General features: G+C 40.4%; 2 protein-coding genes and 1 long non-coding RNA gene across 8 annotated transcripts; 2 read left to right on the top strand and 1 right to left on the bottom strand.

Annotated features, from left to right (window-relative positions):
* The first annotated feature begins 920 nt into the window (after positions 1–920).
* Positions 921–9,532, top strand: LOC4344247 (probable indole-3-acetic acid-amido synthetase GH3.11). 6 transcript variants are annotated; one of them, XM_015792330.3, is made up of 6 exons: positions 921–1,176; positions 1,336–1,443; positions 3,615–4,868; positions 6,445–6,546; positions 7,324–8,138; positions 8,547–9,532. In XM_015792330.3, exons 3-6 carry the CDS (start codon positions 4,579–4,581, stop codon positions 9,113–9,115), a joined length of 1,776 nt encoding a protein of 591 aa, XP_015647816.1. In that variant the 5' UTR covers positions 921–1,176; positions 1,336–1,443; positions 3,615–4,578; the 3' UTR covers positions 9,116–9,532. The 6 variants fall into 6 exon arrangements, with proteins under 6 accessions (XP_015647816.1, XP_015647817.1, XP_015647819.1 ...); XM_015792331.3 differs by lacking the exon at positions 1,336–1,443; NM_001422280.1 differs by having other exon boundaries at positions 929–1,176; positions 1,336–4,868; positions 8,547–9,530.
* Positions 9,533–17,102: 7,570 nt separating this feature from the next.
* LOC4344246 (heavy metal-associated isoprenylated plant protein 35) lies at positions 17,103–18,671 on the bottom strand. Its single transcript, XM_015790165.3, has 3 exons — positions 18,525–18,671; positions 18,315–18,390; positions 17,103–18,237 (listed from the first exon to the last, which is right to left on the bottom strand). The coding sequence occupies exons 1-3, from the start codon at positions 18,558–18,560 to the stop codon at positions 17,345–17,347; spliced, it is 1,005 nt and encodes a 334-aa protein (XP_015645651.1). The 5' UTR covers positions 18,561–18,671; the 3' UTR covers positions 17,103–17,344.
* Positions 18,672–22,255: 3,584 nt separating this feature from the next.
* On the top strand, positions 22,256–23,465 carry LOC136357236 (uncharacterized). Its single transcript, XR_010742434.1, has 2 exons — positions 22,256–22,482; positions 23,096–23,465. It is a non-coding gene; the product is annotated as an uncharacterized lncRNA (long non-coding RNA).
* Positions 23,466–23,616: the final 151 nt, after the last annotated feature.

Here is a 23,616-nt window from a genome sequence, read left to right as displayed (position 1 = left end):
TCTTGAAATTGATGAAGTAATCATATGTAGGGTATGATCGTATACAACTGAGATGAAAATATACTTATTTGTATAAGATCCTCATCATACGCAGTGGTTAACTTCCAGGCTTGATGTTGAGTCGATGTGCCTTGTTTTCGTATTTTCCAACTGTTGCAACTAACTGTTCTGTCAAATATCATAGAAACGGTAAACACCGCGATCCAAAAACCATCAAATTCTAAACTCCGATTACAGTTAAGCTGGGTGTATTTATCTGCGATGATGCAAATTGAGACAAGTACTCTTTTGTCATGTAAAGATCATATGGGTCTTCTAAGATGGGCTGGACCAAAGCAAACTTTAGGTGGTGTTTATTTATGTTGAAGATGAAGTTAGGACACTAAAAAAAAAATCATTAGCACATAATTAATTAAGTTTTAATTATTATAAAGTTAGAAAATGAATCTTCATGATAATTAAAAGTAACATTTTTATAAAATACATCGTTTAACAATTTAAAAAGTATACTAATGGAAACCGATGTAAAGCCCTAATTGTTTTATTATTTTGCGTGCGCTAACTTCATCATCATCTTAATATATCTCAAATACTAATTATTAGTGCATAATTATTAATTTTAATTATTATAACTTAGAAAATAGATTTATTTGATATTTTAAATCAACTGATGTATAGACAGTTTTTTTTAAAAAAACACATCGTTTAAAAAAGTGCTTAAAAAACCGAGGTAAAATCTATGCATCTTGATCAGAAAAGAACATGGCACACTTTTGTTTGGTACGGAAATTTTCTACATAGAAGTTATTTTTAAATATGAAGTAAATTCATTTTAAATATGAAATAAATACATTTTTCAAAACGTAATTAATAATACTCCAATGATTTCAAAGTATTTTCATCTGAATCAAACGGGGCCCGTCGTCTTCTTTCGTCTCCACTCTCTCGTCGTCGTCGGTCTCGGGGCCCGACGGGGTCTCGACGCCGCCTTCCATCCACGGCGGCCGCCGGTGGCGATCTGGCTCCTCCTCCTCTTCATCCACCGCGCATTACGTTCCGTACAACGAGAGCTCTCCCTTCCACCGGCCTGCGTTTGCATATCCATCCCTCCGCCCGCCTTCCTCGCCGCGATCCAGGAGGATGCCGCCGGAGCAAGCCGGAGACCTCGCCGCCGTTGTGAGCAAAATTCTGACACATTTTTTTGGAAGTAACATTACTTAGGTTTATCGCTAGTTAGTCGTTGGATTGCGGCTATTCCTCGCTAGTTGTAAAATACTCCGCCCGGGGGGGATAAACTTTATGTCATCTGATTGCAACTGTAAATCCTCTGGGTAGGCGAGTTCAAGCCGATTCAACAATGCCGCCATGGGAGGAGCAGCAGAAGCTTCCTCATCAGAGAGAGACTCCATGAAAGGGCGCACAAAGAAGCTCCTAGTAGATAAGGTATACCTAGCCCAATGATCGGATCTGTGCAGGGGACTCCACGAGCAAGCGCGCGTGGCTTGAATTCACTCCTGAAATCGACGTGCTGTGCTAACTGTAGCCTGTAGGAGTGTAGGGGGTAGAGGAGGCTGGTCCTGTGCTCTCTTATCTAGCAGGGTGGCTGGTGAGGGTTAGTTCATTCTTTGATGTCCCCCACCATCCTAATCCAAAGAGAAGCTATGCTAGGTTATTAGGGAGGGGAAACACCACTGATGAGATATGGAGGGAGGGGGCCTGGCCTCCCTCCTGGCTGTCCCTGTTCTTGATGTGAAGAAAGGGGCACCAATCTCTGACTTGTTTCTGCCTCAGCACAGTTCATTCCCCTCACAGGCATGCTTGCACCTCCATCATGAAAGTGTCCCTCCTCCCTCAGCCTCCCCTTCTTTGGTCTTTTCCCACCTTTATGCTGTGCTACAATGAGAACCGCCGTCGCTCGCGCACCCGATTGGCCTGCGTGAGAATCGACTCACCTCCTTCTTAATAACATCGATATGATAGCCTCCTTTCATATCCAGCTTTTTTTAATGCTGTGCTACAATTTAGTTTAAGTTATTGACTTTTTTTTTTGCTTTACCTTTGGTTTAGCTCTGATGTATTTCTCCAAAAACTTTAGGAGACATGGAAACAGGAGATGCTTGCTTGAGAATTTTTTTGAGATATTACGTAATCGCTAGCTTTATGGTGATGCTGACTTGAGTGAACTATACTAGAGAACATGAACGTGGAAAGATATGCCCTTTTTACCTTGAAAGAAGCAGATTGCTCTGCTTGCCTAATGCTGTGCCCACTAAGAAGCTCAAGAAGCATGGTGGATGCATTTTAGTGTTTGGTAAAATGTCGAAGCTCAAGAAGCATGTATGTATAATAGCTGCTGAATGTTTCATTTCTTGCACATGTGGCTATTCAGATCATGGAGGATGCAGGCCACTTTGAAGGGGTTTTTTTTTTCATTAGTTTCTGTTGTGGAGCGAGAAGGTTAGATAGATCTCACAAGGACAAGGAGAAAGAAATCTGGGGATATATGACAATAATGATATTACAAGGGATCCAATAACTCATCTTTCCTGATTAATCCTTACAACTTTAGCAAAGAATATGTGCACCGTTTCCCCTTTTTTGTGAAGGTAGTTAATAGACGAAGAGCAGGGGGCATGGCACCACCACAGGGAGTGCACCATATGCGGCGAGCATCCGCATACTGTAAATGCATGCCTTTACCCTGAAATGACTAGATAATATCATAAAGAAAGTATGATGCCTGGGATTGTCACCTACGCGTTTATTCCATCGATATCACCTTTTGAAAATGGCTAGGGGTACGGTAGAATTCCGCTTTCTATTGTGATAATGTGATATTCAATTGAAAGGAATTGGTATGTGAAATAATCTGCAGCTGCCACCTTTGTAGCAGGTGTAAGTCAGTAGAGCTCAGCTGATGTACTGATATTTTGAGCATATGCATGCGCAGGCTCTTTACCTTCCTGAGTAACCTGTTCTTTTTACTATTGAATCATCCTTGGATGCTTCAAGTTGGGGATGCACCTAGTATGGAATTTGGTGTTTGTTTATAGCCGTATGTTTTGTTGATTCAGTGACCTTGGGACCTTGCAAACTAAGGCTAGCATTGTTCCCTTCTAACGCCTTATGTTACACGAAACCTTCAGATGCTGTTACAACTTTCCTGGAATAACTTTTTTAGTGTACAAAATATGTTATTGTCTCCAGTATTATCTACTTTACTGATGTGTTTCATTGTGTGCGACCTTGTACCACGGCAGTGTATTCCTTAGTTGCATTATTGACAACTTTATCATGATCTGACAAATATCATTATTGTGTGTGCACCTTTTGCCTCATCATCTTGGTGGATGTTTTTTTTTTCCACTGGAATATTGTTTACCTGTGGTCTATGTGCTTTGATTTGTCATTGTCAGCATCTCCATGCCCAGTTCCATATGAAATTGCAGTCAAAAGAGTTCACATTTTTTTTTGCATGAATTAAACTTTGTTCTGTTTTTGCCAGCAGCTTCATGCTTAGGTCCATGGGATTGTGTGGCAATGTAAACATGTTTTTTTCTTCTGTTTACTCCTTTTGACCACAATACTAATATTATGATTTTTGAGCATTGTAGATGGTCTCTGCTTCTGGAGAGTGGAGACTCTGGTTAGCATCAGTCACTTGACCCACTACAAATAATAGAAGTTCCTGGGATGAAGAACCAATAACTGTCAGCCACAACCCTTTGTTTGCATTCTTATTACCTTTGTTACTTAGTCTCCGCTAGATTATCCATCTCCTTTGATTGAGGTTAATCATGTCCTTTTGATCCAACTGGTTTAAAAGTTACAACTTTTCATCTAGGTGGTGCATTTGTTATTAATTTGTTAACCACAATCCATGGCATGGTACTATTCACCTTTTCTTGATACATAAAACATTTCATTCAAAAAATGGAAGTGGATCAGGTTTACACTTTTGTCACTCACCTCTCCTAGGATCTTCAACTCAGTTCTAGCTTTTCCAACCTATTTTTTCTATCATTACCACAAAAAGATTGCCCTTTACTTACTGGTTACCCAAGTATAGTGTCTTTTGCCTATCCCTACATGCCTCATGTTTTCTTCATGGCTAGGAGTTTGTAGTGATATTTCAAGACTAGTGCAAATATTTCATATTTTTTCTTCATGACAAAGGGGACCTTCTTAAAGGTACATCGTGAGAAACAGGTGGAGTTCTGCGTCACACAGCAAAGCAAGGCAATGGATAATGGAGGACAGCGTCTTGATATAATTTTTAAGTTTTCAACATATTATCACATCACATTACACTTTTCAATAGAACACTACTAGAGGGAGTTCCATAAATTGAGACACTGTCGTGTCCAGAAAGATAGCAAGTGGATCATCTTGCACAGGCTGCACCGTCGTATTGGTTCAGAATCTTTCAAATAAAGTCGAAATATTAAGAAGATATGCTTCTCAGACCATGCATCACCACACTATATAAGGGGCAAACAAGCTCCCAGTATCGTTACTTTGAGCCCCCGCCTCCCCTTTTGAAATAAGGTTGACTGTAATTCTGCTTTTGTTCGTAATATGGATGATCATAACTTAGACTACAAGGGAAGTGGTGCTCTTGAAGAGCTTGAGATGTTAACAGTGAATGCCAAAGAAGCCCAAGAGCTCATATTGACGAAAATCCTTGAGAGGAATCAGGCTACCGAGTACCTGAGCAAATTCATGAATGGGTCAACAAATATTTCTGCCTTCAAGAGACATGTTCCTGTAGTAACATATGATAAGGTACATCCATACATTCTCAGGATTGCAACTGGTGAGGAATCTTCAATTTTATGTGGAGAATATATCTTGGAGCTGCTTAGAAGGTGCGCCTCTCATTTCAATGCATTCATCAGTTCACATCTCTTTCCTGTGTATGGTAGAGATAGTAGCAACCAACATATATTGGTTGGCAATCTGGCAGGCCCTACATGTACTTGCCTTTGATAGAAGTTGGTTTTAGTGCACTTGGTGGTTAATGGGAGAAAAATAAGTTCTCTTGGTACTTGCTAGGCTGCTGTTAATGACTGTCATAAATCCAGAGGCACAGACCGAGCTTCGCTTAGGAAAAATTGTTTATATTTATTTTTTGGAATGTGCTAGGCTAGAAATGACTGGTCATACTAAGCTACTTGCCTTGTAAGTTAGTAGTCGAAATGGTTGTTTAGCAGAGTTTAAAGTTGAGGAGAAAAAAAAAAACTCTGGTGCCCCTCACTAAACGAGGAATGGTTGGTTGTGAGAGGGTGATTGAGGGTAAGATGAGAAGTTTGAATGGGAGGTGACTGATAGGATGAATAGTGCTAGAAGTGTTTATATTTTGGTACAAATTTCGAATGCTAGAATTGCTTATATTTTGGAATAGAGGGATAACCTAAGGACTTCTATAGAGTAATTTGCTTGTAAAAGGAGGATGTCATGTTGTGATATTCCTCTCGCAGATGTGTTGCAAAGTCCTGTCAACCCTACAAGGCGCATGGGACTGTTATGCTAAATAGCTAAGATGGTGATAAATTCAAATCATGTTGTATTCTATTTGTTCCTGACAACCAGCTAATGTAAAAAATTCTATATGTCTATATAACAATTTGTTGCGAACGGGCCTGTAGCCAAAGGTTACAGTGCTCAAGTAGCACCTCTAGGTCCTGGGTTCAACTCCCCATGGGAGCAAATTTCAGGCCTAGTAAAAACAAGTCACTCGTTGGCCGGGCAGGGACCTCAAACCACAGGTTAAGGACCGATCCATAGAGGGCGAGTCCGCGTGTGTGGGGCCAGGGTTTGTGGCTTTTCTTGGCCGCTTTGGTTGAGGCTTCTTCTAAATGAAAAGCCGTGAGGGCGGTCATTCCCCTGCCGGTCGAATTTTTTTAAATAACAATCTGTTTAAGCTATTCTGACTCAGGATCTTCTAAGTGATCCTCTCTATATGGAAGGACCGAAGTAATTAGCAAAGTACATACAAAATGCAGAAGTTCTATTACCAAAGTATGTATAAATATTTTCTCTTGCTCCTACCTTTGAGGATATAATTTTTCAAGAACACACAGAAGAGATGTGCATATTTTGCATCAGGCAGAAGAAAGAGTAAGAAATAATTCCCATTAGGCCAGACCCAGAATATACTCATCATAAGCAACCACAATCTATGTAAACAACTAGGGCCCGCCTGCAAAAGAATAGACAACAAGTTGCCAACAAAAGTAGATACATCAGTTTACAAATATATCATCTGCTTCTTGAAGAAATACCCTAATGTTTGATCCATGCCCTATAATATATCCCTCTTTACTGTCATTAAAGAAATTACTGTTAATATTAGGCCTTATTGTGTTTAAAGAATTTAATACAGGGCCTTGCTATTCACTTAGTGACTGTGCTTTTGATGCTAATTACATAATTAATTTGTAGCTCGGGGACTTCTCGAGGTGAGCCAAGATTGATGCCGTCCATCTTAAAGGATCTTGACCGTCGAACCTACCTCTATAGTCTGATCATGCCTATCATGAACAAGTAAGTTTATATCTTCTTATGGAAATATTGTGATGTGGTTATGACAACTTCATTATTGTGTAATATCTGGATCCAGTTGTATGCCTAATCTCCTTTCTGCAATTTTCTAACCTTCTTATTCTTGCAAAAGTAATGAGATAAGTAGTTAATTATTGCATTAACCAAATTTTGTTTTTGTTTGCCTCAAACAGATGATATCATTTGTGAAGCTCTGTTGACACTGACCCTAAAATTGACAGATCCTGAGAGGCGTTGTTTTGCATGCTTCCTGTTTGACATTTTTTTTTGGATTATTCACATTAGTAACACAACCTGGGTCCAGTACTCCAGTTGCAAGACGCAAAGTATTGGACAATAGTTACCGCATATGCCACTGCTTGCAGCTCAAAAACTTAAAAATAAGTTCATATATTGGTTGCTGCTTTAGCAAAGTATCAGGCAATGCCAGATATACATTTGCTACCTCATACCACATCAAGAAACCAACTGTTATACACAGCTGTTTTGGTGTTTCTAAAATCCACACTATTAATGCTTCCAAAGGTAATTATGTTTAATATGGTACCTGAATTTTGGACTAAACTGAATGGCACCCTCAGATGCAACTTAGCTCAAATGCTTTTGTTCCTGACTGTATTAATATCCAGTACATAAATTTGTTAGATAGCACCATAGCAGTAGCGCACAGATATATCTTCCAGAGTTCCAAAGGTTTATCAAGAGTTTCCAGACAGATTTGTCTTGGACTGGCAATTTATGTCATAATCCAATCTGCAGGTATATATCAGGCCTTGGTGAGGGGAAAGCTATGTACCTTCTCTTTGTGAAAGCTGAAACACTGACAGATTCTGGAATTCCAGTTCGATCAGTCCTCACTAGCTACTATAAGAGCCCTCATTTCCTTCACCGCAAACACGATTTATACAACAACTATACCAGTCCTGATGAGGTCATTCTTTGCCCTGATAGCCAGCAGAGCATGTACTGCCAGCTGCTCTGTGGCCTGGTAGAACGCCAGCATGTTCTTCGTATCGGGGCAGTCTTTGCCTCAGCATTCCTTCGATCTATCAGCTTCCTTGAGCAGCATTGGCGTGACCTTGTCAATGACATACGAATTGGTCAGCTCAACTCCAGTATCACCAGTCCAGCATGCCGTTTGGCCATGCTGAACTTCCTTGCATTGCCCAACCCAGAGCTAGCTGATCAGGTTGAGGCAATATGCAGCTGCGGTTCATGGAAGGGGATTCTGGGAAGGCTATGGCCTAATGTTAAATATATCGAAGCTGTTCTTACGGGCACAATGGCACAATATATCCCCATGCTGGAATTCTATGGTGGTGGTGCGATTCCTTTCGTCTGCACGATGTATGCTTCCTCAGAAAGCTATTTCGGTGTCAATCTGAGTCCACTATGTAGCCCAGCTGATGTGTCTTACACCATCCTCCCAAACATGGCTTACTTTGAGTTCATACCATTAGAGGACGGCCTCAGGTTGACTGATCACGAGGAGGTGATAGAGAATGACAAGCTTGTCAGCCTGGTAGATGTCAAGGTTGGATGTTACTATGAGCTTGTAGTTACCACATTTTCAGGTAAGAACACTGCAGTTATATTACGGTATTTTCTTGGACTAAGCATATGTAGTTATACTTAGATCTACATCAGCTTTTACTCCATATGATCAAAAGAAATTTTCTTGACATGAAATTATCTATAACATTAATATAGACTATCATTTTGTCAAAACTTCAATTTTCACAATACAATATATGTGTCAACTGTCAGGTATTTTTGCTTCAATTTTTTTTAGTGATCAGACAAGTGAAACGGATTATTTATGTTCACTGAAGTAGTGCTTGTCACCATAATAAATATGTAGATGCAGTGGTAAGTTCACATACAGGAAAACAAAATAAAACTACAAACCCCTGCACTGCAGATATTTGGAAATGTAGTAACTCGCAAATACATGTCCTTCAACTGACATATGTCTTGCCCAGGTCTTTACAGGTACAGGGTTGGTGATGTGCTTCAAGTGACAGGCTTCTACAACCGAGCTCCGCAGTTCAAATTCATTTGCCGGAGAAATGTTATCCTCAGCATCGATTCTGACAAGACCAACGAGGAGGATCTCCACAACAGTGTCACCACTGCTAAGAAAATCCTGGAGAACCAAAATTACCTCCTCCTGGAGTACACTAGCTACACTGATATTTCCACTGTCCCTGGCCACTACGTGCTGTTCTGGGAGATCAAGTCCACCCACGATGAAAGGCCGGCCCCTCTTGACGCTCAGCTCCTCGAGAGCTGCTGTGCTGCTGTCGAGGAGTCACTGGACTACGTCTACCGTCGTTGCAGAGCCCATGACAGGTCCATAGGGCCTCTGGAGATACGGCTTGTTGAAGCTGGTGCATTTGATGCTCTGATGGATCTATTGGTTAGCCATGGCAGCTCCATTAACCAGTACAAGACACCCAGATGCATCGAATCTAGCCTTGCACTGAAGCTGCTGAACTCCAAGGTCATTGCCTGCTTTTTCAGTCCACAGGATCCTGAATGCGGCATGTAAAACTTTGGTAAATAAGCAAGTATGCTTCTGTGCTTGCTTGATATGCAATCTTACTACAATTAACCGAAATTAATAGTCTGAGATATAGTGGAAATAATAATAATAATAATGTACTACTAGCTTAAATAATGAAGTTCTTATTTTAGATGGCTGCAGGCTTTAGGAGCTTCATTTCCAATCTAGTCAGATCAGCCTGCTGCCTAGATAAGTGGGTATAAATGTTGCCAACTTTTAGATTTTCATTTGGGTTTTAATTACTGAATATTCAGGGGCCAACATACCCAAATGAGAATGATATGTGCTGTTGCTGCTAAAGAAGTTTGCTGCTCCCCTCTGTAGTCTCATGGATGACTGAACACTTAACTGAATGATGTATACTTTTGTTCCTATATATGCTGCAGCAGCAAATATTCCACTCTTGGTCTCTTTTAGCTACTGGAATACTGATGCTCTGATCTGGTATTTACCAGTGCAGTATAGTACTCTAGTGTACAGTAACAACTGCATCTTCCATTTCCTAAAAATTAAAATCCAATTCTCTGAAGCCTTTTCTGCATGCTACACTGCCCATCAGTTCCTGTACTCCCTAGTAGTCCATAGTACAACTATGGACGCATATGCATGATAGGCAGATACTACCATGCGTGCAGAGCCTGCTGATTCTGCTGCTGGAAACATGATTTTTGTGCTTGCTGGTTAAGTGTACTCAACAACTTAGCAGGGGATTAGGAAGAAGACGATGCCATGGCAGTGTGTCATGGAGTGCCTGTAGGCCCAATGTCTGTGTGTTTTTGCATGCAGACACGGCTTACCTGGCTGAAGCCCTCTGCCGGTTTGATCCCCTGCTCTTTGCACCCGTCTGATGTTAACGTCTTGGTTAAGCCGTGCACGCATATTCTATTCTACGTGTCGATCGATGTCTTCAGTGGATGATTAGGTTGTGCACGGGTGCCACCACTCTCTACTTTTACCTAACCTAATCTCTTCTGGAACCCATGAATTTTTTTTAACCGAATGTTTCTTTTTCTACGAGCTTCCTACCTGTAAATCTTTGTCTAGGACAAGCCATTTTCATGTGAGTTTCACTGAAAACAGTTCAATTCTTGATGAGTCTGCTACCTCCTTTCCCAAAGATAACTATTTTTGGCTATATATCTGAGTAAACAAGAAAAATGCTTATATTTAGGATCGGAGGAAGTATTTTCTTTAGTTTCAACTGTTGTTGTATATTTATTAGAGAACAGAAATTGCTATGTATACAATCCAATCGTCTGACTCACGTGCAACCGATCGACGGCCTACAATGTACATGAACATTCGCTCTTGAAGAATAGGGTGTGTTTGGTTGACCTGGTTTACACAAGGGATATACTAGCAAGTTAGCATAAAGCATGTAAAGTTTGGTTTTGTGAAAGCAATGAGCTTTCAATCATGAGAGTGATGGCATTCATGCTAGGTTAATTACTTCTAAGCTAAGACTTGAGGAATGGCCGATCGAAAGATACATCACAACTTCACAAGAGTGATCAGTCATGACAATACATATACTAGTAGTATTGCTATGTATCTGAATGGACCCAACAATGCAATGCAAAGGGCTCCTTTTCAGATGGACCTATGCCTGCTTGCCGTCGCTGGTGACCTAAAAAGAGTTTTGCTATCACACAGCCTACACTACACAGCTTCATGTCAGCTTTGCGGCCCCCCTTTTTTTTTTCTCAGTGTAAAGTCATCACCATCACCAGTGCATGCCTCTTCTGGAATTTGCTCTCGAGTTGAGTGCTCAAATCTTTCAGGTGGTACATGCTCTGATCATTGCACTGCACATGCATGTGCAAATATTCACGTAGTAGAAAAGGCCTGTAAAACAAAAAGAAATGCAAGAGATGTTTTTATCTCCGTTCCAAAATATAAGAACCTAGAATCGGATTACAAAGAATCTGCACATGCAACCTATCCAGATTTGTTGTACAAGAAAATATCCCTTCCGGTAATAGATTCTTATATTTTTGGACAGAGGGAGTACTTAATAAAATGAGAAACATTAACAAAAAAAAAAAGAAAACATTCATTATGCAGATGCCAAAAGTATTCTTGGTGTAATTGTATCATCTTGATATATTTTATTGAGATCAATAAAAAAGTTTCAATTATCTTGAAAGTCTTGTGATCAATTACTTTAATAATTGTTTAAAGATCACAAAGAATGTGCCATGAGTATCTGTACTGAAAGTTCATTGGTGCATGCATGTATGCATCCAGCCAAAGAAATCACGGGATATGCTCGTATGCATGTTGGGGAGACAGGGATGTGTATTCGTGTCCAGAAAGTAGAACAGGTTTGGAATAATACACCATTTTTGTCGTGACAGGAACATCCAATTATTTTGTGGTGGATTAATTATTTCAGTCCTTTTGCTTTATAAACCACGGAGATAATGATAATAATTCTGGCAACATCCAAAGTTTTTTTTCAGAAAGGCAAACACACATAACCTTTTCTCTGTAGCTGAACATTTGCGTTTGGTACTATATATATAATTCCGATGTGATCGAATTGCTTTATCTAGATTATCAAAAGGCTGCCGCATTAGTTGGGCTACTCCATTGCATTTTAGCACAGCTTTCCATCAAGCAATTCAAGCACATGTGAGTAACTCAGATAGTCAGATTCGATCTGCCTCAATCGTACTGAGACCAATAACAAAGCGATCAAGCATGTTCATCGGTCAAACCGTGCTTATGGCAATAGGTTGCATCATCAGCTGCTTTGTGATGCACAGGAAACCAGTGTCACTCAGCTCCAAAAGACCATCTATTTTGTCACAATACCATTTGCTACATGTTAGATCATCGATCTATTTTGTTTCAGCGTTATCTTGTTGGCATCTAACTGAATCTCCTCTGGTCACCCGTAACATGATTAGCACCATTTCTAAACCTACGCACAAGGACCCTCAGTTACATGCATAAACTGTGGATGAAACAAAGCATGTCACAGAACAGGATATATAGTAGGCTGGGTCTAACACAGAATCCAATTCTAAAATTCAAATTTGTCCCACAAACAGTACAATACTACTTGTCTCACGAATCATTTCTCATCTCACCAAACTATCCTTACACTTAAAAAAACCATCCCTCATTTAACGAGGAGTATCTCAGGCACAGTTGAAACATATTACTTCCTCCATCCCATAATATAAGGAATTTTGAGTTTTTGTTTGCACTGTTTGACCACTCGTCTTATTCAAAAAATTTGTGCAAATATAAAAAACGAAAAGTTGTGCTTAAAGTACTTTGGATAATAAAGTAAGTCACAAAAACAATAAATAATAATTCTAAATTTTTTTGAATAAGACGAGTGGTCAAACAGTATAAGCAAAAACTCAAAATCCCTTATATTATTAGACGGAGGGAGTACTATTAATTAAGTAGATTGTTGCTGCGAATTATCTACTTAATTATAACGATAAAGTAAATATTTTTATAAATAAACTTAACAAATAACTTAAAAAACAAGTGGTCACAACAATATAATAGAAGAATCTTTTTTTAAATGTATTTTTAAAGCGTGGGGCTAATAACCCGGTCCTATAATCTGATAAATGATACGAAAAGTTGCAAGCCTAAAGTCTTTTACCTTTCCTACTAATTTACCTTTTGAATCCTAGAATTATATTCTTGGCCGAGTTCTTTACAAGCAAAAAAAAAGTATCTAATTTTTCGCATGCTCGCTTCCTAAATTGCTAAGCGGTATGTTTTTTGAAAAAAAAATCTATGAAAAAATTGTTTTAAAAAATATTAATATGTTTTCTAAATTTAAAATATACTCAATTAATCAGGTCTTAATGACTCATCAATCTTCTCCCATTCTCTCCTCTCAAATACACTCTTTAGTTGGACAGAAGGAGTACTCTACAGATTAGACGGAAGGAAAACTAGAAATGGCCCAACAAGAAAAATAAAAATACTACTATATACTCCTGTGTTGAATGAAGCTTCTCACATGTCAGCTTAAGTGCAAGGGATCCTGACATCTCAGCGTTGCACATGTACTCACTCCCTCAAAAAAAAAAAAAAAAAACCAAACCCTGGGTTTCTGTGTCCAACTTTAACTGTCCGTCTTATATAAAATTTTTTTATAATTCGTATTTTTATTGTTTAGATGATAAAACATGATTAAATTTTATGCGTAACTTGTTTTTTTAATTTTTTTTCATAATTTTTCAAATAAGATGAACGGTCAAATGTTAGACACGGAAACTAGGGTTTGTCTTTTTTTTTTTTTTCGGGGGGACGGAGGGAGTATATATACGCTCCTAGTACATGCTGGAGTTAGACACCAGCTAGGAGCAGAAGACTTTTAATAATTTGTTGGAAGTGCTCAGATTCAATGAGCATAGTGTTAGCGTACCATTGCTACTGCCCCCAACTTTTAATTTGTTTTGGTTGCAAAAATGCAAAATGGCATTTATGCATCCTGTCAAGGCTCTGGCATTGCCATTGAATTTACCCCAGCGAGTGCATCAGCTCTGGCAGGGTTTGTCGTCGCAATCGCAAAGATGAGATGCAGCAGAGCCATGACATGAGTAGTAGTGGTAGTGGTACTGCTAGTCGTAACACACTTTGAACACGAGTAGATCTCGCTTCAATTCATACATTTGCTGTTGGTGCAGCAGCCTGAGCTTGGAGCAGGAGCATTCAGTCATTCACCTGCGTTTCTCCGGAAGAAAGAACCATACACTAGAGAACAAAATCTACACACACCCAGGAGAGATGAGATGAGATGGCCATTCAAGATGCACAGCTCTGCTGCCTGGAACCTTCAATTTTCCTTCAGTGCTAAAATAAGCTCTTTTTCATCCAATATAAAACCTAAAAAGATCATAATATCATCATTTCATCGAATCCCAATATAATTATTTCTTACTTTATATACTCTCGGTACATTTATTCCATATTTTCACATCAACATAATAATTATTTTAAAAATAAATTTATTTTGGGATAAATAGGAAAATGAACAATACAGATAGCTAGGAGAGATGCACCTAATAGTGTAGTAGTAAGGGGTGTTTGGTTTTTTCAATCTCCAATACGCTTAAAATTTTTTCTCAAAATATATTTTGAGGCTCATAATTTTTTCTTAAAAAATATTTGGAGGTACGTCTTTCCTTCTAAATCTCTTCTTTTTTCTTCTTTTTTTTCTTTTCTTCTTAAAATATTTTGAGGCTCATAATTTTTTCTTAAAAAATATTTGAAGGCACGTCTTTCCTTCTAAATCTCTTCTTTTTTCAATGATGCGGAGGCTCGTAATTTCTTCTTAAAAAATATTTGGAGGTACGTCTTTAATTTCCTAGCTTTTTTTTTTTTTTTTTACGGAGAGAGTAGTACTAGTACTACGCGCGTCCTCCCTCTGGGGTTGCAACGCGACCGCGAAATCTTTGGTTGGTTCCAACGAGAAAATGGGTCGATTTTCTGTGGGATTTCGACGGCGGCGGCCGGCGAGGCGATATGCAGGATGCTCAAGCCGCGGTCAAACAGCGGGAGACTTTACTCGCGTCGGCACTTGGCAGTAGTGGCAGGCAGGCAGCCGCAGCTAGATTCCGCTAGCCTCGCCGTCGCCGTCGCCGCGGCTCGTCTCGTGCCACAATACATGCAGCACAGTGCACGCGCACGCACACACTGGCATTGTCACTGCCTCACCGTTAATTTTACTCGCTCCATTCCTAAATACGTATTTTATCTGTATTAAAATATAAGTAATTTTAGGATTACTTAACAGAGGATATTTTTTTAAGAGGAAAGACTTTGATGTCGCTTAGTAAATGAGGGATCGATGATTGAGGATAAGATACTAAAGAAATTTGAATGGTGCTAGCAGATGATTGGAACTTGGGAAGAACGGTAATCTGAATAGATTGGAGGTGCATATATTTTCATGGTATGATTTTGAAATGTTAGAAGTATTTATATTTTATAGTGGATAGAATATTCTCTATTGACTATTACTGTTTCGATTTTACTCACCAATTTCCTCTAATTTTTAATAAATACAATATTTTTTTAATAGTATTTGTTTTTTTTGTTAAAAGACAAGTGGTTAAATTTAAAATGTCAATAGTTTCAACTGTAAAGATTTAGCAACTAAGGGAGTAGTAAATGGGTGTGTTCAGAAGGTCGGCTTGTAGCTTCAGCAGCAGCCGTATGTTACACTGATGCTTGCAACACTGTTGTTATTGGCTGTGCCGGATATTTGTAGTTGTTTGAGGAAAACCAAGATAAAATTAACGGGGGCTTTCCACCGAATTAATCCGTTGCTGGTTTGGGGGATCGACACGGCATGTGGACGTGCGTACCCGGGAACTGACACGGGCAGTCCAGTCCTCACACCAGACCAGTCCTCGTTGCAACGTCGTATGGTCACCTTTCAAAAAAATGTTTTGCCCGGAAACACCGGGTTTTACAGCCACATTTGCGTGTCGGTGCCATGAATCCTACCAGCAATTTTGCTCTCCGTCCCGTGGATGGAGATGCTGCCATCCGTTCTCACTGTTTCCATGGGGTGTACACAACAAATTAAACCTCGCATATATACTCCCTGCCTTGTACGACTACCTACTATACTACAGATGAACAGTCTCTGTGCTCCTTTTGGTCACAACACAACTTTGACCAACAGCTGTGTTGGGTTGTTAATGTTGCCGTCTCTTCTTTCTCTTTTTTTTTACGTCCACGCTTCTTAAATTATTAAACAGACTTTTTTTTTGAAAATACATATATAAAAAAATTGTTTTATAAACCATATTAATCTATTTTTAATCACGTATTAATGAGTTGCTCAAAAAGGTGCACGAGGGATTTGCTCCCAACTCAAACTGCCAAACATATTTTTAGTTTTTAATTGCTACCTTCTGTAATGAAAATTATGATATATTGTTTGCTCTCTAGCTTAATTATTAACTGTAACCAAAATTTAAATTTTAAAATTACTTTTAGTGTTGATCTTAATATTATTAATTACTTTTACTTACATTAGATTTTAAGTGATTAAGAATATATGTGTGTGAAAGTTTTATTTATAAATTATTTTTCGCTAATAAGCATTAGGGCTTATAATCGGCTATAGGCGAAACAATAGGTCTGTGCGTTGTCAGTCACAGTTTGCTAACACTTGCCAACAAAAGAAACCAAACATCCTCAAGATTAAGTGTTCAAAATATTTGTCCAGCAGGTCTAAAAGAATATTTCCATATTTTTCTAAATCATTAAAACATGGCGGATACGAGAATCTTATCATAAGTAACTGAACAACTGTCTCAGTTAAATAAATTTGTCTAACTTAACTTTAGAAGTGGTAAACTGTATATGGCTGGCCAACAATCGACCCCTAAACAAACCGAGACTATCGTATCCCTAAACACTAACTATATCAATCAAACAAGTGGCGCATTGGTTAAACGAAATACTATCAAGAGTACCACTGGTAAATGCTAATTTAAACAACTCCATTCATAATTAAGAAAAACAAACAAGTCCATGTCCACTCTCATAGTCTCATGCCCTTGCTGATTTGTCCACTACCCTTCCATTATGCTTTCCCCAAAATAATCAAATCAAGGAGCGTATCACAGAACAACGCAAGAATCATTGCATTACATGTGGACAACTCTGGCCCTTTGTTTAATTTGCAGAGTAATCATCTCATAAACAAAAGCCTGTGAGCCAACAGGACGCCAGCTTAACTAGCCTGGCCAAAGACTCTTCTTGGCGCCAAATGTGCCTCCACTTGCCTCACAATTCGAAGTGGTAGGTAACATCACATCACTGCTCAAATTCAAAATATCTGGTTTATTTTGTTTGTGTAATGAATTAGATACCTACAAATTCATTAAAAAAATCATGCATTTTACAAGGTTTTCATAAATTCTACTTTTCAGAAGGGCCCATCATTTAGAAAATAATAAACAACCAAACAAGTTAATTAACAAAAGAAGATATTAAGGGTACTAAAATACTCATCTCATTACATGATGCACTAAGAGCATTTTAAAATGGGAAGAGAAAAAAAAGTCTGGTCAAGAAGAGGTTTGACCATCTAATTAACAGTACTCCACTCTAGCTAGCAACCACACGAGAGGAGAGGCTTCTATTGAGAAGCCTCCCCGTCAACTACAGCTCGATCGGTCCCGTGTCCGGCGCCGGCGATCGTCGCCGGCGGCGGCATTACATGACGCTACACGAGCTCGGGTTCTCCTCGTTGAACATGTTGCTGTAAGACTCCTGCGGCGGCGACGACCGCATGCCCGGCGGGCCGTACAGGTACTCCGGCGGCGGCGGCGGCGGCATCATCATGGGCGGGTACGGCGAGTAGCCGTACGACATCTGCGGCGGCGGCGGCATGGGCGTCGGCTGCATGGACATTACCGGCGTGGGCGCGTAGTACGAGGACACGCTCGCGCTCGGGTGCGCCACATTGTAGCTCATCACCGGCTGCGGCGAGTAGTACGGGAACCCGCCGTGAGGGCGCTCCGGCGACGACAGCGTTGGCGCCGGAGCGGGCATCGACGGCGCGGGTGCGGCCGGTGGCGCCTTGGCAGCTGGCTTCTCCGGCGCCGCGGCGTCCGCCTCGCCGCCGCCGTCCTTCTGCTTGTTCTTCTTCTTCTTGCCCTTCTTCCCGCCGGACTCCTCCCCGCCCTCCTCCTCGTCGGCGGCGGCGGCGGCCGATTCTTTGTTAGGCTCAGGCGAGCCCTTCTCCTTCTCGGGCACCTCGCCCTCCTTCTTGGCGGCGTCGTCCTTGGCCGGCTTCTTCGCCTCGGCTTTCTTCTCCTTCTCCGGCTTCTTCTCCGAGCTCTCAGTCCCAGCTTCCTTCGCCGCCTCCTTCGCCTTCTTCTCCGCGCCCTTCCCGCGCTCCCCGGCCGGCGCCGGAGCAGCAGCTGGTGGCGGCGCGGCGGCGACCTCGTCGGGCTTCTGCTTCGCCGCGGCGGCGACCGGCGGCGACGGCCACACCGTGGCGTGCTTCCCTGACTTGTGCAGCCGCCTGACGAGCACGTCGGCGCCGACGCTGCTCGTCACCGTCACCTTGTGCTGCGCCGCGTCGATTGTCACCTTGTACACGCCTGCGCATCACCGGAAAACCAATCAATCACCAAGAAATCGATCAAATCTCAATCAAACCTGCGAAAACTACACATACCTTCGATGTTCTGGAGCACCTTCTTGACCTTCTTCTTGCAACCCTCGCAGTGGATCGACACTCGGAGCACGGTGGTCTGCACCAACAAGAACAGCAAGACGTCAGCAAAACAACAACAATGGCGTCGTCGTCGTCTTCGCAAAGATCGAGCATTAGAGCTAAGCTCTAGCCTCCAATGGAGGCATTGATTTCATTCAGATCAAGGCTCACCGTGTACTGCAGTGGCTCTGCTTCTCCTGACGCCATGGATGAAGGCTTAGCTAGCTAGCTACCTCGAGACGGAGTAGCTTCGAGCTAAGCTGAGCTCTGTGGCGGCGGCGCGTGCGAGTGAGAAGGGAAGCTAAGCCAGGAGGGGGTGTGTTGCTTAGGGAAGCTGAGCTTTATAATGGCCAACAAGTGTAGCACTGTACTAGTTGAGGGTGCTATTTGCAAAGTGCCAGCGTGTCACTGACCTGTGGGCCCAGGTCTACTGGTACCCTGTACACGTCAATCCTTGAAGGACCCAGGATGGTGACATCAGAACCACATAAATATATTTGTACGCAATGATCATATCCATGATGATGGCAGATTGAAGCTTAGTGCTCCCTGATGATCAGTTCTGGCTAGTACTAGCTTTTTTTCCTGATTATCCTGGCCTAAATGTTTTAGGTGAAGATTATCATGTGATCTTTGATAAGGATCTCCATTAATCTGTGCAAGTGTGTGCATGCAATTCTGGCGATCGATCTCTTTTGTTTTAGTGGTGCAATCAAGACCTCGTAATTCAGGGGTTTGGTGAATGAGTCAGACAGGGCCATTACATTCAGCAACAACTTAACAGCAGCAGCATTCAAAACAAAAGGGTGTCTCTCATTATGGAGCACCACATGCACGTACGTTGTTTTCAGAGCAGGTAACTATAGCTCCTCTAGTGGTGTCATTTTCACTTGTGCTGCAGCTGTAGTACCCGCTAATTACAGAGTATAGTTAAGAGTAATTAAGTTGCTTATTATTGTAGCAGCCTCATCTGATGAAATGTCCATTCTGCGACTGACTCCCCGGGTAGAAAACTAGAATTCAGATATTCAGGTTAATTTCAGAGAACAAAATGTGACAGATATGAGTAGTATTCAGATAAAATGTCCAGAACCGATGATGGTTGCATGTTTGCAGTAGTTTCTTCAGACATTATATATTCAGGTTTCGGAACACTCGAAAACTACTGTACCCCAGTACATACGTACTGGGCGTTACTATACGATTGGCCTACAGTTACTTCCACGTGACGTACGTACATTATACTACTTAAATACGCCGTAGGGTCGACCAGAAGATACGTATCAGAATTCAGAATATCAGTGGTCGCATATTAGTACTGTGGTTATAGCTGGGTCAGGACGTACAAGTACAGTATGTGTGTACGCACCAACGACGTATATACAGTTAGCTAGACAGGTGAAATGTACTGCACTGCTGCTGTCAGACACGTCTCCCGTTGGAGATACAATTCATTCATGGCATATCAACAGAGCATCCGTGGCATGTTCGTGCATGTGAGTACATATTAGTATGCATTCAAGCAAAAAACTCTCGGTTCGGTCTTTCGGTGTTTGAGAAAATTTTGTCATCTAATCGAACAATTCGATCGGTTTTGATTAGCTCTGTCCGGTCCTGAAATACTACTATGCGACGGTTTCAAGAGACAAAAAATCAAATAAATTATAGAGCAAGATTTTCTCAGCCCTTTCTAGCTCTTTTAGCTAGGATTCTTTGACAATTGTAGCACAAGATAACGACCAACGACGTATAACATACCAATTCATCAAGATAGCTAGCATCAATCATAGCAGTGATCTATCTTCCAACTTAACCAAGATAGTAGCTACTTGGGCTTCTTTCCTAATTTCGGCTAAATTCTATCATTTCGGTCAATCGAGAATGATAACCAACTTAATTTACCTAATTAATTTTAGTAAGTGAAAAAGGCCTGATCGAATTTCGGAGTGAAAAAATGGTCTCGGTTATTTTTTGGCTACTGTAACTAACGAGGCTAAAGATTATTCATGCGACGTCGCCGAAGGCGCGAAATGGAAAAAGGATAATGTACTGCACTACGTATTTACTGAATACTGCGACCACGAGTGTAATACTGCAAGCTCCTTCACTATCTGCACGGCGAAAATTGGTATAGCAGTATCAGTGTAGTAACTGCTGTACGTGCTCGATCCGGGACCTTCCTACCATCAATTGTTGGCAATGCCAATCGTTGGCATTTCTCTTGTCATTCAGTTTGGAACCAAAATGTATTGTCTGTACTGCTGCATACATCTCCATTGAACTACTCCTATATAAGGTTCATTACTTAAGTGCGTAAACGGTAGTTTGAGCAAGTAAATGTTGGAGGTTGGGTTTAAGTTGATGGAGCAAAGTGCAGCAATAAATCTGGAGACCTAGCTACCAACCTCCCTGCAGGGTTAGTAAATTGTGCTCGGCCAAGGCTGTCAATCTAACAGCAGGGTAAGGTACAATTCTCCAATCTCCATCAAAGGCGATGGCCCACCAGATATGTTTATGACAGGTAGAGTCAGATGCGAGTACTGCTTTTTTCTAGTAATAAAAATAAAGTTAGGACACGTAAAATAAAAGATTTGTTAGCGTATAAATTTAGAAAATGGATTTATTTTTATATTTAGCGTATAAATTTAGAAAATGGATTTATTTTTATATTTTAAAACAACTTTTATATATAAAGTTTTTACACGAAACACACTATTTAACGGTTTAAAAAACGTGCTAACAGGAATTGAGATAAAATAAGTATCTTAATCTGAAAATAACATCATCTAGTACTATATAGCCTTGTTTAGAGATATAAGGATTTCGAGAAGTAGTTGGTTGATAGCTTTTGATAATCTAAAATAAAACTAGGTTTTAGTTTTTCATCTTCTTTATAGTTTATTTTGTAAATATAATATGTGAAGTCCTGAAAATTATGAAAGAAGTTGTAGCTAGAAACTCTGTAAACAAAAGTTGGATAAACTTTTGGATACTCGTGGCACGTTTTTCAAACTATTAAACTGTGTGTTGCGTGCGAAAACTTTCTATGTGAAAGTTGTTCTAAAATATCAGATTAATCCATTTTCAAGTTTGTAATAATTAAAACTCAATTAATCACACGTTATTATCATCTCGTTTTACGCGAAACACTTAATCTTTATCTTTATCTTCAGGAGATTCAAACACCACCTATAGATTTAGTGTAATCAAGGATGTGCCGTTGGCTTCTGTATCTTTAGAGACATGTATCAAGGGACGTATTGACGAGAGTGTAAATGTAGTATTGCGTGTGTAATGGTGTGTGCATTGTCATGTAATAAAAAAAAGAACTCCGCAAACAAGGACTAGGCCAAGTTTGAAACTAAGTTTCAACTAGAGTTGTTGGCGGCTCGAAAAAGAAGTTCTAGATGATTAATTAAATATTAGCTATTATAATTTTTTAAAATAATTTTATTTCCTTAATATAAATATTATATATATATGTATGTATATATAATTTTTTATACAAAACATAATGTTTAATAATTTAGGAAGGGTGTAAACGAAAACGATAAAATTGTCATTTTAAATTGTACTTAGAACTCAGCCTCTACTTCACTCCGAAGAAGACCCTTGAAGAGAGACAATTGGTCTGTTTGGGAGCTTATAACTGCTGTAGCTTCTTCCAGAATCAGAAGCTCCTCTAAACAGTCTAGCTTTTAATATGAATTATGAGAAGCTATAGTTATAGAATCTAGAAAATAAACTAAAAATCAAATGCTGAAAAACCTAGCTTTTTCAGATGGTTTTCAGTCAGATGCTTTTTAGAATGTTAAATTCGCTAAACAAGCTCAATGAAAGAGCTCTGCTCCTAAAATAAACATCTCTGTCAGGGTTGTAATTATTCCTTGTCCAAAGAAAAAGCTGCTGGCCGCGTCCTTGCCGCCGTATAAACATATTATTACCTCGCCGGCGTGGGCCCCACCCGCCGTACGCCCGGCTACATGTACCGCCACGTGGGCCGCGCGCGGCGGCGAGGCCGAGATGCTCTCGCGCCGGAATTTAACACCACCATGGCATTGGGGCGCCATGGATGGATCTCCTCTCGCGGTGCAGTGCAGCTCGAGGTGCAGTCTTTGAGCAGTTCGAGGTACGGACAGGCACATGGCTCGCGGTTTATTCGATCCCGGAGACTTCACACATGCTTAATCAAGCTAGGATTTAGAGCGTGTTTGATTAGTTTCCTCGTTAATTGCTCGGTTTTTCTTCCTTTTTGTTGTTGTTGTTGTTGTTGTTTACCTTGCCCGATGCTAGCTGCAAGCCTGAAATAGTGCGCATTGTTGCCTAGCTCTTATCTTGTCTACTTTGATCGGCTGGAAAACCTGACGTTTTAGCTGTAAACAGTTGGGTTTTCGCAAATTTAAGCTCTCTCCTGTGTCCTGCCTAAAATATCATCTGTCATGACGCAGTTATGGTTAGATCATGCTCGCTGAGCAAGCAGCAACCACATCATCCACTGGCCACTTTTGTGTTTCTGTCCTGAATATACTGATGTTGCACTCCTAAATTTGAGTGTGTTTGAGATAAGGACAAAGAGTAAATTACGAAGATATGCAAAACGGGATTCGTCATTAGTGTAATTAATTATTTTAAACTTTAACATAGTTTGTTTATGGTTTCTTTTAAAAAAGAATATTGTTTAGCGGTTTTGCAAGCGAGCGAGAAAAGAACGCAGATATATCTAATGCTTCACTCTCTTGAAGATGAAGATGGAACGAAAAGCAGCAACAGTATAGTATGGTGAAGATGGAAAAACGAAAAGCAGTTCGGGATTCACTCATTCAGGGGACTGTTCACAGACCGTAATGGGATCAAATCGATGGATCTGATGTTCCAAGGACGACGAATATGCAATTGCAAGAAAGGGCAAAAGTTGCATCGCCAGGCCACACCCCGATGATCGATGGCCTGATCAGATACTCCTCCATATCCTTCTTTTTCTTCTTTCCCTTCTTTTCTCCATATCCTCTTCTTGTGTGTGCATATACTGTGTAAGAGTAATCAGGGTCAGGTTCATAAAACCGATGAAATTTTGTGAAACCGGCCAGTATTAGCCAGTTAATATATGGTGTTGATCAAATTTGTCGGTTTTTATTGGTTTTCGGTCGGATTTTAATAAACCGGTTAGAGCAATTTTTTACTTCGAAATCGAAAAAGGTAAATCGTGATTTATTCAGGGTTTATCAAACCGTTTTGGGTGGGGTTATCTTAAATTTAAATTTTT

Source organism: Oryza sativa, chromosome 7 (genome assembly GCF_034140825.1).
Source record: "Oryza sativa Japonica Group chromosome 7, ASM3414082v1".
Classification (NCBI taxonomy): Eukaryota; Viridiplantae; Streptophyta; class Magnoliopsida; order Poales; family Poaceae; genus Oryza; species Oryza sativa.
The sequence above is the reverse complement of the archived record's forward strand: the minus strand, read 5'-3'. Positions and strand labels throughout refer to the sequence as shown.